At 38.5% G+C, this 20,009-nt stretch overlaps 1 protein-coding gene across 5 annotated transcripts in view; it reads left to right on the forward strand.

The window, feature by feature from the left end:
- SPIC (Spi-C transcription factor) overlaps positions 1–18,479 on the forward strand; it is a 52,871-nt gene extending 34,392 nt beyond the window's left edge. For 2 of the 5 annotated variants that reach the window (XM_067009972.1, XM_067009969.1), the window contains 6 exons: positions 3,169–3,422; positions 7,246–7,271; positions 7,855–7,948; positions 9,698–9,810; positions 11,307–11,415; positions 16,834–18,479. In XM_067009972.1, the coding sequence (XP_066866073.1) occupies positions 7,269–7,271; positions 7,855–7,948; positions 9,698–9,810; positions 11,307–11,415; positions 16,834–17,261 (747 nt within the window). In that variant the 5' untranslated portion in view covers positions 3,169–3,422; positions 7,246–7,268 and the 3' untranslated portion in view covers positions 17,262–18,479. Of the gene's footprint in view, positions 1–3,168; positions 3,423–5,213; positions 5,277–7,245; positions 7,272–7,854; positions 7,949–9,697; positions 9,811–11,306; positions 11,416–16,833 lie in introns of those variants that run through there. The other 3 variants (XM_059081979.2, XM_067009971.1, XM_067009973.1) reach the window with 3 other exon arrangements.
- The last annotated feature ends 1,530 nt before the right edge of the window (positions 18,480–20,009 follow it).

Consider the following 20,009-nt stretch of genomic DNA (forward strand, 5'->3'; position numbering starts at 1 on the left):
GGACTAGAGACAGCCCTTGCACAGGCTCTGTCATAGCTCTGAACACAGGACTAACACACCAGCACTCCTTCAGCGCCTCCACAGAAACCTAGGAGAGTAAATCTGTTGCCTCCCCACCTCTCTGTGGATCTGGGTGGCCTTTTTTTTTTTTTTTTTGCGGTACGCGGACCTCTCACTGTTGTGGCCTCTCCCTTTGCGGAGCACAGGCTCCAGACGCGCAGGCTCAGCGGCCATGGCTCATGGGCCCAGCCGCTCCGCGGCATGTGGGAGCTTCCCGGACCGGGGCACGAACCCGTGTCCCCTGAATCGGCAGGCGGACTCAACCACTGCGCCACCAGGGAAGCCCTGGGTGGCTTTTTTTTAACCAGTCCTGTGTCAGAGGAGTTTCCTCCATTGCTGTGAACACTGGTGGGAGCTATTACAGTAATTACAGTAAGTACTAGAGCCTATGGAGAATTCTTTTTCTTGCCTTTGCCTTTTTTTTTTTAATTTTCAAAAAAATTTTATTGAAAAAAATTTTATTGGAGTATAGTTGATTTACCACGTTGTTGTGGAGAATTTTTACACAACCTAGTTGTTGGAAAGAGGCACCAGATATGGCAGGAAAGACCTGGGTTTGAGTCCTGGCTCTGCCACTTGCAAGGTGGCTGCAGGTCCCAGGTGTGGTGAAGGTCCCAGGTGTGGTAAATAGGAGCAGTTTTGTGATTAATAGCTACCATCGGGTGTGTTTACTACTATGTTCCTATGCTATCTCAGTAAAACCTCTCAAGAGCCCTTTGACATAAGGCCATTAGCAAATTCTTGTTCTTGTTCTCAGTCTTACTCCACAGATAAGGAAGCAAATTCTGGTTGAATTGTTAAAAGGCTTTGGTTGGAGTCAGGTAGAACTGGTTTGAAAGCCTTCATTTCTATCACTCACTGTGTGATCTTAAGTTATTTAACTTCCCTTGAGGCTTTGTTACTTCATCTGTAATACGGGGATAATTATAAAGCAGGACCTAACATTTGTTCAACATTTATTAAATGCTTGGACTGTCCAAAGTACATGACATGAATTCACTCAGATTTTCACAATAACTATATGTGGTAAGTAAAATCATTATCTACATTTTATAGAGGAAACTGGGAGGTTAAATAACTTGTCCAAGTTTATACGGATGGATACTACGGAGCCACAGTTGGAACCCAGGGCATTATTGTGAGGGTTAAATAATCTATCATGCTGGCCTATGTAGAAGTAAATATGTGACAGGAGTAGCACAAAGGATGGGAGGGGATGTAAATGGAATTATACTGTGGTAAGTTTCTTATATTATGAAGTGGTATAACAGTTTCTTATACATGAAGTGGTATAATGGTGGTAGACTTGATAAATTAAGAATGCATATTGTAACCACTAGAGATAAATTACAGCAGTATGTCATACCGTTATTTTACCATGACATTATAAAGAGCTAATGAAGGAAATATAATGAAATAATAAAATATTTAATCCAAAAGAAAGCAGGGAAGGAAGAACAAAGGAACAAAAAATAAACAGAACAAATAGAAAACAAATAGCAAGATGGTAGATTTAATCCTAACTATATCAGTAATTACTAAATTGGACTAAACACTAAAAAGGCGGAGATCATCAAACTAGGTAAAAAAGCAACACCCAAATATATGCTGCTTTAAAGAGACATACTTTAAATATAGACACAGATAAATTGAACATGTTGAAAGTGACAAGGATAAGAAAGCTAGCGTGGTTAATATCAAAGGAGACTTCAAGGATTACCAGAAAGGATTACAAAAAGGAAAGAGAGAAATTTTATAATGATAAAAGGCTCAATTCATTAGGAACACATAACAGTTCTAAATGAGTCTACATTTAATAATAGAGCTTCAAAATACATAAAATCAAAAATTGACAGAATTAAAGGTAGAAATAGCCAAATCCACAATTATAGTTTGACATTCCTCTTTGCAATCTCTGTAATCTTTGTAACTGATAGAAAATGCAGAGAAAAAATTCAGTAAGGATATGGAGGATTTGAATAACATTATCAACTAACTTGATCTAATTGACATTTATCCAGCGCTACATATAATAACTATAAAACGCACATTCTTGCAAGTGCAAATGGAACAAGATAGGCCCTATATTGGGCCACAAAACAAGTCTCAATAAATTTCAAAGAATAATCTAGTACAAGTTATTATTAAAGTGAGGGTGAGGATTAGCTATTTGTCTCATAACCTATGGTTCTATGAATTTTACTGAGACATAACAAATTTTCTAGCACCTTCTTCCCGGTCTTGCAAAATTATTTGTTTATTAGGTTTTCAGAGGTCTTACTAAGATTAAGACCCACTTCTTAAGTCCCCTAAAGAATCGAATTATTTAAATAGAAACTGCAAAGAAAGATAAGAGCTTGAATTTAGTCTCCCTTTTCTTGGGTTCTGAAGTTCTCTATTCTCAGAAAAAGCAATTTTCCACCTGAAGCTTGGCACCATAGGATTTAGACTCCACCACATCTGTTGCTTACAATTTTCTAAAATAATATCAGTTGCCACTGAGGACAACGAACTTCTGCAAAAGAGAATCTGTTGATCAGGGATCCTCTCTGTAGAGCTCTTGTTACTCAGCTCATTTCTAGAGTGAACAGAAACACTGATGACCACCCCTAAAAAGATGCTTTGTGTGTGTATTGGGTACAAATGTCTCAAGAAGCAGTCCCTAGATAAGAAGGCTTTGAAAATATTTACAAAATAGTAGGAATTCCTAAACTGGGTTCTATTGGCCTGACTGGGAGAGTTTGCCTGAAAATGTGCTGATGGCATTTTCCTGGAGAAATAGCTCATCATAGCTTTCATCAGGTTCTCAAGGAATAGGAGCCTTACTCTCTAGAATGCTAAAACGACAGTGTATCATTTCTTTTTTAAGTTGCTGAAAGCATTTTCATACTTTATCTTTACAAAGGATTCAAAACTGCATTTCTATTTTTCATCTGTAATATAGAATTGTGCCCCCAAAACATCATGTGCTCATTGGTTTTGCTCAACTCTTTCTCAGGGTCCATTTATTTACATCTTGCAGAAAAAAACTTTGGAGACACCTGTTGGGGAAAATGTTGGCTTAGAAAATTGACTTGTTTTTTCCATTCATTTCAAATATATAACAAGCCTGTACTACTATGAGAATCTGCTGGGTGCTATGAAGTCTGCCATCAGGACTAAGAACCCTAGTCCAATGGAACCTAATCTGCGGACACAGGGCTCCAACATGGCGGTTGAGAGCCTGTGCATGAAGTCATTTGGGCCTAAATCTGGACCCAGCCCAGCCCATTTCTCACTAGCAATTGGACCTTAGAAAAAAAATCATGAAATGTCTTTGATCCTCGGTTTAGATTCTTCATCTGTGAAATGGAGTAAAGCAGGTAACTACTATCATATGTGATTTTTAGATTCTTTTGAAAATTTTTTATATTATTTTTTGGCTTGATGTGTGGATTGATCTGGATCCTTCCTCCTTCCTCTCTAACTTTGCCTCTTGGACCCCAGACTCATTTTGCTCCAGCCCCACTGGCTTTCTTTTTTGTGCCTTGAATAAACCAAACTTACTTACACCTAAGGCTCTTGGTGTCTGTTGTTTCTTCTGACTAGAGGTGCTTCGCTGCGTTTCTGCTTTTCTTTTTTTTTTTTTTTTTTTTTTTTTTTTTGCGGTACGCGGGCCTCTCACTGTTGTGGCCTCTCGCGTCGCGGAGCACAGGCTCCGGACGCGCAGGCTCAGCGGCCACGGCTCACGGGCCCAGCCGCTCCGCGGCATGTGGGATCTTCCCGGACCGGGGCACGAACCCGCATCCCCTGCATCGGCAGGCGGACTCTCAACCACTGCGCCACCAGGGAAGCCCTAGTTTGCTTTTTTAAAAAATCATTTTTCCTCACCAGAACTTGTTCAGGGCTGTGGTCCCTGGACTCAGGACAGTGTCCAGCAAAGAGCTCATTTATATATATTTGTTGACTAAATGAACCAAACAAAATAAAGTGGCACGGAAAGGGCGTAGACTGGCGATGGTACAGATTAAAAACTCATCAACATTAGCGATTTGGTTTTATACACTTGTTACTTAAACATCTACATTTCAGAAGAGGGGATGTGTGTTTACATTTGCATAATAAAACTCGGTCAAAAAAGTAATTGGTGTAGAACAATAGTCCCATATCAAAGGTGAGCTCAGATTCCAACTATGCAAAACAGAAAATCTCTCTCCCCACCCATAACGTTTACAAAAAATTCTTAGGTGGTTTTCCCCCTGGCTAAATGTGACATCTATTAAAATGACAGAAGGTTAGTTTCTTAAGGGTGTTGTCGACCTGCGCTTCAGAGGGGAAAGTTATTTCCACCTGGACTATACCTAAATGTTAGATTGGCCTCTGATGGACAGGTAAGATAAAATGGGTAAATGGGCAGATGGATGGGCTGGGAAGGAAGCATAATAGGTGGAGGAAGACCCCTATAATTTCCATCAGAGCCACCAAAAACCATCCCAAATAAACCTTCAAGCTAAATAAGAGAACTGGACCTGGTCTATAAATGCGGCAGCTTCAAGCATGTCCTATCCAATCACTACCCAGAAGCTTCTCCTGTTTTGGAGTTGTTACTGGATCCAGGTAAGGAGGGAAGACCATAGCATGGATTCATTTCCTCCTCTTAAATGCATGGTGGTAAATGAGGTTAAGGCTGGAATGAGGAGCCTCGAATGCCAGGGCAAGGGTCTGCGCCTTTAAGATCTCCTAAGTAGGGCGATCAGTGAATGACATTATAAGTAAAATGGTTTGAGAGGAAAGAGACCAGAGTGAATTCAGGCTGTTAATAGTTCAGGCAAGAAAAGCAACGTAGGCACCAGAATCGGGGAGAAATAATAGGAGTAATAAAAAAAAGAAAGATGGACAAGGGTTGTACAGGTCAGAGGTGCCCAGTGGAGCTGTGTAGGCCGGAGGAGCCACACATTATGCTGGGTGGCAGGCGGGTTTCATGGGATTTGTTCTAATGCTTTTGGCCCATAGGATACAAATATTCTGTACCTCTTCAAAATAATAGCCTCTGGTGTCCACTGGCCATATCATGAAATAGAAATAATGAAGGCACTGTATCTTTTAAAAAAAATCCCCTTTTGTAGCACTTCCTTAAAAACAGCTACTTAATGAAACTCTGCCAGTGAGCTCTTGACAGTTCTGTCTTATTTCTGATATTAATGAAACAACTTGGTAAAGGGCTGAGTGTCTTCCTGGTAAGTGTTTAGTTTATGCTTTTCAAAATTCTTTGTAATAAGTGTTAATTTTCTGCTTTGGCCTAATGAGTGTTTCTCATTGACTGCCTGGTCCAGTACTAGAAATATTAAGCAATTGAAGTGATCGATAATGTTTTCAAGCTTTTTTCTTCCCTTTGGGTTTGCTACTTTTAAGAGTCGTGATAGTTTTGTGGGGTATTTTAGTAAAAGGGAGTAGTCTCATTTAAGTATTTAATTCAAAGTACAACACTCACCTGTGTATGTATTTGCTTCGGTGCTTATGAGCTGAGGCATAGTTAATTGAAAATTATTGACATGGCCTTTTAAAAACATATGTACTGATAATATTCATTAGGGACTATAGCCCAAAATGTGATTTATGGATTTTCTTCTTTTTTTAAAAGTTTTTGCTAAATTCTTCAACATCTCCCACATTGAGAAGCTGTATTTTTTTTCAGCTTTATTGAGATATAATTGACATATAACATTGTGTAAGTTTAAGGTGTACAACATGATGATTTGACATACATATACACTGGGAAAGGATTACCACAGTAAAATTAGTTAACACATTCATCACCTCCCATAGTTACCTTTTTTTATGTTTTTTCTTCTCATATTCTCTTTTAAATGACATAGTGATTTCAAAGAGCAGAATAGAATTTCAATGTTTGACATATTGTATTGCTACGTTATGGATATGTATAATAATAGCATTAGATTATATCATATCATATTATGCAGTGTTAAATATTAAAGAGTAAGCCATTGTGTTTGCAGGATAAATGCTAAAAACTTGTATAAACAGAGTTGCTTCATGGGCTAAATGACATGATAAGCAATGTGGACCCACCACCCACTCTTTCTGGTTATGTGGATTTGTTTGTTTTGTGTAGTTCTATAGAACATAAAGTTTGAAAACAGTTAATGTGGGTCAGTGTGATAATTGTTTATTTAAAACAAAATCTACATTACTTACAGAGATAAGAATGTAGATAATGTAAAATTATAGACCAGGGTTATTAACCTAGGATTTTAGAAAGTCCACGGACAGTTTTCAGAGTACATTTTATTTGTAATGTAAATTCACATTTCATGAGAGAAAAAGCATGTCTTTCACCAGATTCTCAGAAGTCCATATGAAACCAGAAACTTAAAAAAAAAAAAAAATCACTGTTATAAATGGAGAGCCATGCTAAGGTAAAAAAGATTTTGATTTCCAGAACTTTATAATACTTTAATATTTAAAAGAATTTTAAAATACTTAAACATACTCGAATTATTTCTATATTTTTATATCAATATAAATAGTTTGCATAATTAACTCTAGCTATTTTATTTATTTTTTAATCTTTTTTTATTGAAGTATAGTTAATTTACAATGTTGTGTTAGTTTCAAGTGTATAGCAAAGTGATTCAGTTATACATATGTAGCTATTTAACATTTAAGAAGTTTTGTAGGACTTCCCTGGTGGCACAGTGGTTAAGAATCTGCCTGCCAATGCAGGGGACATGGGTCCGAGCCCTGGTCCAGGAAGATCCCACATGCTGCGGAGCAACTAAACCCGTGTGCCACAACTACGGAAGCCTGTGCTCCTAGAGCCCATGCTCTGCAACAAGAGAAGCCATTGCAACGAGAAGCCCGTGCACCACAACGAAGAGTAGCCCCCGTTCGCTGCGACTAGAGAAAACCCAAGCACAGCAGCGAAGACCCAATGCAGCCAAAATAAATAAATAAATTAATTAATTAATAAAAGAAAAGGTTTTGTAATGACAGAAAAGCAAAAATAAATTTCTGTAGGAAATTTTTGTAGAAAGAAAATTTGTACTCATCAAAGAGAATTCAGATGGTACTTTTGGTTTATATAAGGTATATTCAGAAAATATTTTAAGTAAAGTCTTTTAATTCAGAGGCAAATTAAATAGAAACACTATTTAATTTTGTTTTTTAAATATTAATCTTTTTCAGAATTGTCAATTTATTAATGAAGCATGGTAAGTTGGCATTTAAAAATCTTTACTCTTCCTCCATTTTGAAAATAAAATATATGGGCTAGATTAATAAGGGTATGAAAATGTTTGCAAAACAGTTCAATTTTAGGTCTTGGAGGCATGCTTTTGAAATTAAGAGCATTTCATTTTAAAATAATGATTCAGATTCTGTTTGATTAAAGATATTTCCTTGATCCCTTTTTCCAAATCAGTCTCCTGCTATATAACTCCTTGCTAAAAATTTATAAAATGTTGAATACTATACTATAGAATGAGGTTGCTCTCTAAATACTATGTTATAGAGCAATGGATCTCAGCCAGGGTTGATGTTGTTCCCCAGGGTATATTTGGCTATGTCTGAGACATTTTTTGTCTGTCACAGCTGTGGGAGTGCTACTGGCATCTAGTGGGTAGAGACCAGGGATGCTGTTTAGCACCCTGCAATGCACGGGGCAACCCCCCTGCAAGAGTCTTCGTCAATCTAAAATGTCAATAGTGCTGTGGTTGAGAAACCCTCCTTTATATCGGGAAAACTAAGTTCTACTGGTAATTTCCTAACTCCAGAGTTCTGCAATTGTTCTAACAGGCTTGTGTTGAACAAGACAAGCTGGGTCAAGCATTTGAAGATGCTTTTGAAGTACTGAGGCAACATTCAACTGGTGATCTTCAGTACTCCTCAGGTAAAGATGTCAGTCCCCTCCTGCTGGTAGTTTGTATTTGTTTACCCCATACTGCTAAATTGTCCCTCTCTGCTTTCCTCTCCCCTTCTGTAGCCCCAAGTGTGTTTTGTTTTGTTTAAATTTATTTATTTTATTTATTTTTGGCTGCGTTGGGTCTTCGTTGCTGCACGTGGGCATTCTCTAGTTGCAGCGAGCAGGGGCTACTCTTGGTTGTGGTGCACAGGCTTCTCATGGCGGTGGCTTCTCTTCTTGTGGAGCATGGGCTCTAGGCGCACGGGCTTCAGTAGTTGCGGCACACAGGCTCAGTAGTTGTGGCACAGGCTCAGTAGTTGTGGCACACGGACTTAGTTGCTCTGCGGCATGTGGGATCTTCCCAGACCAGGGCTCGAACCCGTGTCCCCTGCATTGGCGGGCAGATTCTTAACCACTGTGCCACCAGGGAAGTGCCCCCAAGTCTGTTTTCTATATCTGAGGGTCTGTTTCCGTTTGTATTATTATTATTATTTTTTTTTTTTAATTTTTTTTTTTTTTTTTTTTTTGTGGTAGGCGGGCCTCTCACTGCTGTGGCGTCTCCCTCCGCGGAGCACAGGCTCCGGACGCGCAGGCTCAGCAGCCATGGCTCACGGGCCCAGCCGCTCCGCGGCACGCGGGATCCTCCTGGACCGGGCACGAACCCGTGTCCCCCGCATCGGCAGGCGGACTCCCAACCACTGCGCCACCAGGGAAGCCCTGTATTATTTTTTAGATTCCACATATAAGTGATATCATACAGCACTTGTCTTTGTCTGACATTCTCTCAGTACATCCATGTTGCCACAAATTGCAGAATTTCATTCTTTTTTAAAATATAGCTGAGTAATATTCCATTGTGTATATATATATATATATATATATATATATATATACACACATACCACATCCTCTTTATCCATTTGTCTTGTTGATTGGGCACTTGGGTTGCTTCCATGTCTTGGCTACTGTAAATAGTGCTACTCTGAACATTGGGATGCATGTATCTTTTTGAATTAGTTTTCATTTTCTTCAGGTATATTGAATATATCCAGGAGTGGAATTGCTGAATCATATGGTAGTTGTTTTTTTGAGGACCCTTCATACTGTTTTCCATAGTGGCTGTGCCGATTTACATTCCCACTAATAGTGTACAAGGGTTCCCTTTTCTCCACATCCTCGCCAGAACTTATTATTTGTAGACTTTTTGATGATAGCCATTTTGACCTGTGTGAGGTGATATCTCATTGTTGTTTTGATTTGCATTTCTCTAATAATTAGTAATGTTGAGAATCTTTTCATGTGCTTATTAGCCATCTGTATGTCTTCTTTGGAGAAATGTCTATTCAGATCTTCTGTACATTTTTTGATTGGGTTGTTTATTTTTTTGATATTGAGTTGTATGAGCTCTTTATATCTTTTGGATATTAACCCCTTGTGAGTCACATCATTTGCAAATATTTTCTCCCATCGTGTAGGTTGTCTTTGTTTTATCAATGGTTTCCTTTGCTGTGCAAAGTCTTTTAAGTTTAATTAGGCCCATTTGTTTACTTTTGCTTTTATTTCTTTTGCATTAGGAGACAGATCTGCCTATGTTCTTTATCCTAAATAAATTTAACATCTCAATATAAAAATGCCAAGAGCAATCACATATATAAGCACATAAACATGTATAAGCATCATACACACACACAAATATAAACTTTGACTTTGTCAGTTTCTTTCTCTGTTTTTAAATAGATTACAAAAATTACCTGGCTTTCATCAACCACTGTTCTCATGTCAGAGGAAATTCCAACAGCTATGGTGTGCTGCCCACAGAGGAACCGGTCTACAATTGGAGAACAGTAATAGTGAGTACTTTTACCAGGGGACCAGCATCCCTCAGTAACAGGCAAATTTCCTATTTGTGCCAGACTTCCCCGTGGTGAATTTGACGGTCAGTGTGGGGGACCATCAGTGCTGTCAAGAAGGAAACTGCGCTTTATCATTGTTCTTCATCTGACTTCAGATGGGTTTGAATGATTTCTATAGAGGAGGTATTTTAGGGTTCTCATATCAATGCTTCTCCTCAGTCCATCCGGAAAACTGCAGGAAAGTTATGGATCCCCTAAAACGTTCCCTGCACTGGCTTTACCCACAATCTTGTATTAACCTGCTCTATTTCCCCTCCCAAGCTCAGACCTAGCTATGTGTATTGGACCAATTCATTTCTATTTTTAGTAGCCTTCTGCGAATGGGAGTGTCCCCACCATCTACCTCTCCTTCCATGTGTTCTTTTATATTGTTTACTTTCTTTCTTTCTTCTCCTTATTTTTATTTATCTATTTATTTATTTTGGCCATGTTGTGGCATGTGGGATCTTAGTTCCCTGACCAGGGATGGAACCCATGCCCCCTGCAGTGGACGCACTGAGTTCTAACCACTTGACTGCCAGGGAATTACCTGCATTGTTTCCTTGCTGTGTCCCTTTTATCAAGCAGCCTTCATGTGGTAGAGTATAAATATTTTTAAAAAGTTTTTTTTTTCAGTTATTACCTTCAACCATACTATGTCAAATGTCCTTTTTCTGTCCCTGTAAATTATACTGTCAGGGCCTCTCCAACAAGACATTTCTTTAAAGAGGGAGTTTTGGCTTTACCTGAACCTCTCTCACCTCCCCTTAGGGTTGCCAGGTAAAATATAGGATGCCTAATATTTTTATTTGCTAGATCTGGCTACCCTATTTCCACTGCAGCTTCCATCCCCAGCATACACTGCACAGCCTCTTGCGGTGGGGACTCCTTGCTTGCTGGGCAGCCCTCCTGGATAGGGAGGGCTCAAGTCCACCCCCTTCCACCACCATGTCTAGTTAACCCATGGAGGCCCACATCTCCTTGCCGTATGTAATGGTAGGAACTCAGGCTGCTTCTCCCTGCCTCTCTTGGCTCTGCTCTCCCTCAGCTGCCATTTTTCCTCTCTTATCTTCTCTTGCCAGATGGGTATCCAGTTCAGGAATGGAAGCCCATCTTCCCTTTTTGCTGGCACCTCAGTTTCTACTAATGATTCTTTTGGATCTTTCTTGCTGGGCATTTTTAGGGGAAAGGAGGGAAGCAACCCACTCTCCTCTCTCATAGGGAGGGGAAGATACAGAACTCCTCACAAAGCCTCCGATTACCCTCTGTCCCTTGGCCCTCTCCATATATGGGTTTGATGCTAGCTCTGCCCTGGGAGACAGCAGTTGAAGGTAGTGATTTTCAGAATTTGAGAGATGCTGAACACTCTTTTTGCCCTCAGCTTTTGACTTTGGCCACCAACTGGGGGCCACACGGGAAGTCCCACTTAACATCCTGATACATTATTTATATAGAACAGTGCTGCAGACCTCTATTTTGAAGGAAATATTCATCAGTCTCTGCAGAACATCCCTGAAAACCAGCTGGTGCAACCTACTCTTCTCCAGCAAAAGGGAGGAAAAGGTATGTGGATCCGTTACTCCTTGCATAGGTAAGAGAGTCAAATCTTCATCAAAGCAGCTTTAAGGGAATTTCATATCTGAGTTTGGAATTGATTTGCAAAATATTCTCTTCTCACAATTGAGAGTAATTTAACTCTGACAGACAAACTACTCCAAGCTGTTTATCTTGGGTGAGCTTTCCTATAGCTTCATAGAGAGGTTGTAAAGGTGCAAAGTGTCACTTCACTCAAATAAATCTGTATTCAAGAATAAGATGTAAGATATGGAGAACAAACTAGCGGTTACCATTGCGGGGAGGGGCAGTACAGGAGTAGGGGATTAAGAGGTATTATGTATATAATAAGCTACAAGGCTATATTCTACAACACAGAGAATATAGCCATTACTTTAGAATAGCTTTAAATGGCATATAACCTTTAAAAATTGTGAATCGTTATATTGTAAACCTGTAACTTATATAATATTGTACATCAACTATAATTCAATAAAAAAGGAATAAGGTATATAAATTTTAGGTATAGAAGGGGGAACTTTTCCATAAATTATTTTAGCAATCTTATCTCAACTGTGAAGCCCTCAGGATAGAAATCATCTCTATTAAGTTCTCCACAAACTTAATCGTCTCTAGTAAGTTTTCCAAGTTCCATAATAACTTTACTTCATAAATTTGAAATCCTGATTTCATAAATGAAGATGATCTCATCTAACAGGTAGGCAAAAGTGTTAAAGCAGGATAATAGCCTCTGTTGGCTAAGATGTGGGCCACACACATTCACGTGCATTATTAAAGAGAGTATACATTTTTACAAATTTTTGTAAGGCAATTTAGCAATACCTACCAAAATTTTAAATGTTCATATCTTTTGACTCTTAGTGACTATATAACTCAGTTAGTGGTTGAGTGTGAACTCTGGGTTGATTATGTGAGCCTGGCCAAATCACGTACTTAACCTTCTGTACCACAGTCTCCTTATTCAAAAAAAACCAAATAATAATAATTGTACAGACATTGTAAGATTGCTATAAAAATTAAGTGAGAAGATCCACATAAAGCATTATGCTCATAGTCTGGCACTATGGATATTTCCCCAAATACCTTAAATGCATGTGTGTGCGTATACATGTATTAGGATGTTCCTTGCAATGTTGTTTGTGATAGTAAATTACTTCCGATATACAAAGACATATAAAATGCATCCCAATTTTATAGTGTAATTTTTTTTTTTTTTTTTTTTTTTTTTTTTTTTTTTTTTGGTGTTACGCGGGCCTCTCACTGTTGTGGCCTCTCCCGTTGCGGGGCACAGGCTCCGGACGCGCAGGCTCAGCGGCCATGGTTCACGGGCCCAGCCGCTCCGCGGCATGTGGGATCTTCCCGTACCGGGGCACGAACCCGTATCCCCTGCATCGGCAGGCGGATTCTCAACCACTGCGCCACCAGGGAAGCCCCCTATAGTGTAATTTTAAAAACAATACCTTGTCATAGCTACTTAAAATTATTATTTTTTTAAATTTTTATTTTATATTTTAATTGAGGTATAGTTGATTTATATTATTAGTTCCAGGTTTACAACATAGTGATTCAAAATTTTTATAGCTTGTACTGCATTTTTATTATAAAATATTGTCTATATTTCCTGTGCTGCGTAATATATCCTTGTAACTTATTTCTTTTATACATAGTAGTTTGCCCCCAATCTTGCTCCTTAATTTTCTACCCCAATCTTGCTCTTAATTTTCTACCCCAATTTTGCGCCTCCCTCCTTCTCTCTCCCCACTGGTAACCACTAGTTTGTTCTCTATATCTGTGAGTCTGTTTCTATTCTGTTACATTCATTTGTTAATTTGTTAATTTTTTTTGTTTATTTTTTAGATTCCACATATAAGAGATAACATACAGTATTTGTCTTTCTCTTTCTGACTTACCTCACTTAGCACAATACCTTCTAGGCCCATCCACTTTGTTGTAAGTGGCAAGATTTTATTCTTTGTTTAATGGATAATATTCCATTGTATGTATATATACATCTTCCTTATCCATTCATCTGTTTATGGACACTTAGGTTGCATCCATATCTTGGCTATTATAAATAATGCTGCTATGAACATTGGAAAGCATGTAACTTTTCAAATTAGTGTTTTCATTTTCTTTGGATATGTACCCAAGAGTGGAATTGCTGGGTCATATGGTAGTTCTTTTTTGTTTTTTTTGGCCGTGCCATGTGGCACGTGGGATCTTAGCTCCCCCACAAGGGATTGAACCCGAGCCCCCTGCACTGGAAACGCAGAGTCTTAACCACTGGATCGCCAGGGAGGTCCCTGGTAGCTCTATTTTTAGTTTTTTGAGGAATCTCCCCACTAATTTCCACAGTGGCTCTATCAATTTATATTCCTACCAACAGTGTACAAGGGCTCCTTTTTCTCCACATCCTTGCCAACATTTGTTATTTGTGATTTTTAAAAAAATTATAGCCATTCTGACAGGTGTGAGGTGATATCTCATTGTGGTTTTGATTTGCATTTCTGAATCTTTAGCGATGTTGAGCATAAACATCACACAGATTTGCATGTGCCTGTTGGTCACCTGTACGTCTTTGGGAAAATGTCTATTCAGGTCTTCTGCCAATTTTTTAATTGGGTTGTTTGTTTTTTGATATTGAGTTGCATGAGCTATTTACATATTTTTGACATTAACCATTTATTGGTCATATCATTTGCAAATATTTTCTCCCATTCAGTAGGTTGCCCTTTTGTTTTGTTGATGGTTTCCTTTGCTGTGCAAAAGCTTTTAAGTTTAATTAGGTCCCATTTGTTTATTTTTGCTCTTGTTTCCTTTGCCTTAGGAGACAGATCAAAAGAAATATTGCTACAATTTTTGTCAAAAAGGTTCTGCCTAGTGGTTTGTTTCCTTCTAGGAGTTTTATGGTTTCTGGTCTTACATTTAGGTCTTTAGTCCATTTTGAGTTTATTTTTGTAAATGTGTGGAAAAATCTTCTTATTTCATTCTTTTACATGTAGCTGTCCATACTTAAAATTATTTTAAATGAGTATTTTTTGAGATAACTAGTTTTGTTCTCATAAAACAGTATACTGTATCCTAGAATTATAAAAGTCTAACTATGCAGTAATATTCTAATCCAGCAAGGAATAATGTATAAAATCACATAAGTAAAGTAAATCTACTGAATATTACTATTGAATATTAAATAATGGTAGTAATTTAATGTGAGGACAATAACACTTCTACCTCTGTCACCTATTTTTTTTTTTAAACAAACAAACCAACTAGCTACTAAATCCAGGGTGTGACGCCTATATCTTTTCACTGATGTTTTCGGCTGTGGATCTTTGCCATTAGGGAATGTATCATTTACCATTTTCTGTTTTTATAGCTTAGTCTTCCACCTGAAATAGTGATACATTTAAAACAATGAAATTTCAGAATACTTCGGGAATTCATTATTGAGAGAAAAATAGTACATGCATAAAAATAGAACATATATAGTTATTAAAGAGCAAAAGGCATACTTTAAGTATTGAAACAGAAAGAGTTCTAAATACATTTTGGATTTGTTTTAATTCTTTTAAATCCCATAATTCAAAAGTAATAATGCTCATTATTAAGAATTCAACTCGGAGCTTCCCTGGTGGCGCAGTGGTTGAGAGTCCGCCTGCCGATGCAGGGGACACGGGTTCGTGCCCCGGTCCGGGAAGATCCCACATGCCGCGGAGTGGCTGGGCCCGTGAGCTATGGCCGCTGAGCCTGCGCGTCTGGAGCCTGTGCTCCGCAACGGGAGAGGCCACAACAGTGAGAGGCCTGCGTACCGCAAAAAAAAAAAAAAAAAAAAGAATTCAACTGATTCAGAAGTATGTAAAGAATAAGTGAAAAAATGTTCTTCCTTCCCATGCTATGCCCCACAAGTAACCTTTGTCAACAGTTTAGTATTTCTTCTATCTACAGCTAATCTCTATAGTGTTCTATGATTTATTTAAGATATATTATTCACTGGAAAAAGTACAAAATACTGATACTATTTTTAATTTTTAAAGGATATGCATATGTTTATATATGCAAAACATAAATTATTTTCTAGAAATATGTAGGATAGATTGGAGTTTTTACGTTTGTGCTTGTTTGAATTTTTTATCATATAATACTTTTCATTTCAAAAAGTAAAAATTTAAACATTTTTTTTCAAAATTGAAAAACAAACTTTTAAAGATGAGGATCCATTATAATTGATTTGACCACTGGGTGAGAGCCAGAGAACTTCTTTAAGGCTGTGACTTTAATTCATGATGTATTTTTTGGTAAGTCCCTTTCATTTCTCAATTCATAAACTCAAGATAATAAAACGCAAAAGATAATCTTTGTAAAAACCTTTGAGGTTTTTGGATGAATGATGACAGATGCATGAGTATTACACCCCAGAGACAGTTTAAAGCAGTTTGAGAATCCACTATTCTACTTTCTCAAGGGGAAAATGGAATTTGGCTGTGGAGCTTTTAGCTACTGACAGATCTGGTGGGACATGGTATTTACAGGCCAATTCAGAAGTCACAAAACCGGTTGTCACCTTTGTTCTCCAATCCACCGTACAAGCAAAAACCATAGCAACAAATCTTCCCAAAGTTTCCTTTCTAGTTATTCTGAAATATAAAGGGCTGTGCTCCTAAAAGAGATGAAAAACTCTGGCAGTACCATTTTATTTCACAGCAATGAAAAAATACCACAATGCTCACTGTCATTCCTCACTAAGAATGTCAAAATGTCATGAAGATATTTTGGCATTTTGACTCTGGTTTTTTTCTATTCTTTATTTTTTCAAGTAGTTATGCAGAACCAGAGTTAGCATTTTTACATGTCTGTCACTGATTTCATTTGTATTTGCACACTGTCTTACGTTTTGCAAAATACCTTCACCTTCCTTACCTCGTTTGACTTAACTTATTTGAATAAAGCCCCTTCAAATGAGTTGCCTTTTGGAAATGGCTTTTGAGACTTCTCTTTAAAACCACTAAACTTTGCAGTCCATTTTGCTCAGTCTTGTTGTTCTGTAGACAGTTTAACATACAACATAAAATTAGAAGTCAAGATTTAACTGTGACAAAAGACCACTTGACAAATGGGAGACTCGAGTAGAGAGGCGCCATGCTTCCCTTCTCCAGTGAAGGACGGTACAAAATTTGGGACAACTTCCCTAACAAAGAGAGGTTCAGTTGAAACTGCAGTCGGCCAAATAGATCCTCGATTTTCAAGTCCCCAAAAATGATACCATAAATGCATTCTAAGGGGTGAGTAGGAAGAAAACCACCAGTCCCAATGCAACTTTGAATTCTGTAGTCACTCAACAAACCCTTCCTGAGGATGTTCCTTGTGTAGAGCCATGGTGAAGTATGACATATTTTTCCTTTATTTTAGGCAGGAAGAAGCTCCGACTGTTTGAATACCTTCATGAATCCCTGTGTAATCCCGAGATGGCATCTTGTATTCAATGGATAGATCAAACGAAAGGCATCTTTCAGTTTGTGTCAAAAAACAAAGAAAAACTTGCCCAACTTTGGGGGAAAAGAAAAGGCAATCGGAAGACCATGACTTACCAGAAAATGGCCAGAGCGCTGAGGAATTATGGAAGAACTGGGGAAGTCATCAAAATCCGAAGAAAGTTAACTTACCAATTCAGTGAGGCCATTCTCCAAAGACTGTCTCCATCTTATTTCTTGGAAAAAGAGATCTTCTACTCACAGTGTGTTCAACCAGATCAAGGATATCTCAGTTTAAATAACTGGAATGCAAATTATAATTATACATATGCCACTTACCATGATCTAAGTCACCCTGATGGCTAAATATACTCTTACATATCAAAATTTTCTGGCATCAGAAATCCCTACAAGTTTTAGGATTTTTCTCTGAAAGCAAATACTGAAAAACGGAACAAAAACCCAAACTTCATTACTGCTATCTTTTATGAAGTAGCATATAATCTATACTAACTTGGTGAAAAATTTTGCCAGTGAACTTTAAAATGATCAAGTCCTATTTGAAAATATAGACTAAATGTCCTTCCTTTTATATTGTCTATGTAACACTTCCTTCTAGATTAATAACGCTAGTGGAGATGCTTTGATTTATGTATTGATTTAAACATTATTTTCCTGTCATATACACTCAGCCAAAAAATAAATCACTCTTACATGTATCCAACAGCTTTAGCAACAAAACAAAAAATGATTGCCTGTAATAGTGTTCCTGTTAAATTACATTCATGGCTTTAAAAATTTCAGTGACTAAAACTAGAACTACCATATGTTCCAGCAATTCCACTCCTGGGTATTGTACATCCAAAGAAAATGAGAACACTAATTTGAAAAGATATATGCACCCCAATGTTCACAGCTGCATTTTTTTTTTTTGGCCACACTGCACAGCTTGCGGGATCTCAGTTCCCCAACCAGGGATTGAACCCAGGCCTCTGCAGTGAAAGTGCAGAATCCTAACCACTAGACTACCAGGGAACTCCCACAGCAGCATTATTTATAATAGTCAAGATATGGAAGCAACCTAAGTGTCCACCAACAGATGAATGGATAAAGAAGACGTGGTATATATACACAATTGAGTACTATGCAGCCATAAAAAAAGTGAAATTTTGTCATTTGCAACAACATGGATGGACCTGGAGGGTATTATGCTTAGTGAAATAAGTCAGGGAGAGAAAGACAAATACTGTATGTTATCATTTATATGTGGAATCTAAAAATTGAAATGAATATAACAAAATAGAAACAGACTTAAAGATATAGAGAACAAATTAGTTATCAGTGGCAAGAAGGAAGCAGGGAGGAGGCAAGATAGGGGTGGAGTTTTAAAAGGTACAGACTACTATGTATAAAATAAATAAGATACAAGGATATAATGTACAGCACAGGGAATATAGACAATATTTTATAATAACTTTGAAGAGAGTATAATCTAGAAAAATATTGAATCACTATGTACTACACCTAAAACTAATATAATATTGTACATCTGAAACTGATATTGTAAATCAACTGTATTTCTATAAAATAAATAAAAATTAAAAAGTAAAAACTTTAGTGGCTATTCCGAACCTATCTTTTTTCTGCACTTCAGACCTCATGGTCTGTAACCCTGCGGTGCTAAAGACACGATGGTCTAGGGAAAACGCCACTTATAAACTCCAAAGTTACACTTCCCACAAATTTGCTTGCATTTCTCTCTTGCTTTGGGTAGATCCAGGAGCTAAAGTTTCTTGCTCTCCTGACACTCAGCCACAGGGAGGTGCTCTTGCACAGTTACTTCTCTGGCCCAAACTTGGGCCATGATCTCTCTCTTCCTTCTTTCCTTGAACTAGCCCAGCTAAACCAGATTGGAACAGTTGGAGGAAAAAAAGAAAAGAAAAGAAAGACTTTGATAAAAGATGGAGGCTAGCAAATAATAAGCCCTAGAGAGGAGGCAGGATTTAGGCAGTCTTTCTTGGAAGCTATGGTTTATCCTCAACATTCCATAAGAAACCCTGGGAAGAAACCTTTTGTCTCTTACTTGCTGCTTGGCAGGTTTATGCATATGCCATCTGTATTACCATGAAACAAGAGAGCTTCCTAGACTATATGGGCCATCTTCAGTCCAGACCAAGAGGGCCTGGCCAGCAGGTCAAGAGCTCCTTGGAGCTTGCCCTATTAGATTTTCAGCACTGGGACTTCCCTGGTGGTGTAGTGGTTAAGAATCCACCTGCCAATGCAGGGTACAAGGGTTCAAGACCTGGTCCAGGAAGATCCCACGTGCCGTGGAGCAACTAAGCCCGTGTGCTGCAACTACTGAGCCCGCGAGCCACAGCTACTGAGTTTGTGAGCCGAAACTACTGAAGCCCGTGCGCCTAGAGCCAGTGCTCCTAGAGCCCATGCTCCACAAGAGAAGCCACCGCAAGGAGGAGCCCATGCACCTCAAAGAAGTATAGCCCCTGTTTGCCACAACTAGGGGAAGCCCGAGAGCAACAACAGAGACCCAACACAGCCAAAAATAAAATTAATTAATTAATTAATTTAAAAACGATTCGCAGCACTGCCATGATCCTATAGTGGTTAGTACTCTGCATTGTGTCCAGCATTCCCAGTGTCCCCTTTTCTTTTGTGCCCTCCTGGTGCCCTTCCTTCCCCAGGGACTCTTAAGAAGGAATATGGTAGACCCAGGGTGACTAAATGGAGGCTAGCTCAATATTGGCCATATCCACGTGTAGTCTGAGTTTGTTATAGGCAACCTTTGTGTCCTCCCAAAATTCATGTTGAAACCTAGTCCCCGGTGTGATGTTATTTGGTGGTGGGGTTTTGGAGAGGTGATTAGGTCATGAAGGTAGATCCCTAATGAATGGGTTTAGTGTCCTCATAAAAGAGATCACAGAGAGCTCCCTTTCCCCTTCCACCATATAAGGGTACGAGAAGATGGTTGTATGAACCAGGAAGTGGGCCCTCAGCAGATACTGAATCTGCCAGCACCTTGATCTTGGACTTCCCAGCTCCCCGAACTGTGAGAAATAAATTTCTGTTGTTTATAAGCCACTTGGTCCATGGTATTCT

Source organism: Kogia breviceps, chromosome 12 (genome assembly GCF_026419965.1).
Source record: "Kogia breviceps isolate mKogBre1 chromosome 12, mKogBre1 haplotype 1, whole genome shotgun sequence".
NCBI classification, from domain to species: Eukaryota; Metazoa; Chordata; class Mammalia; order Artiodactyla; family Physeteridae; genus Kogia; species Kogia breviceps.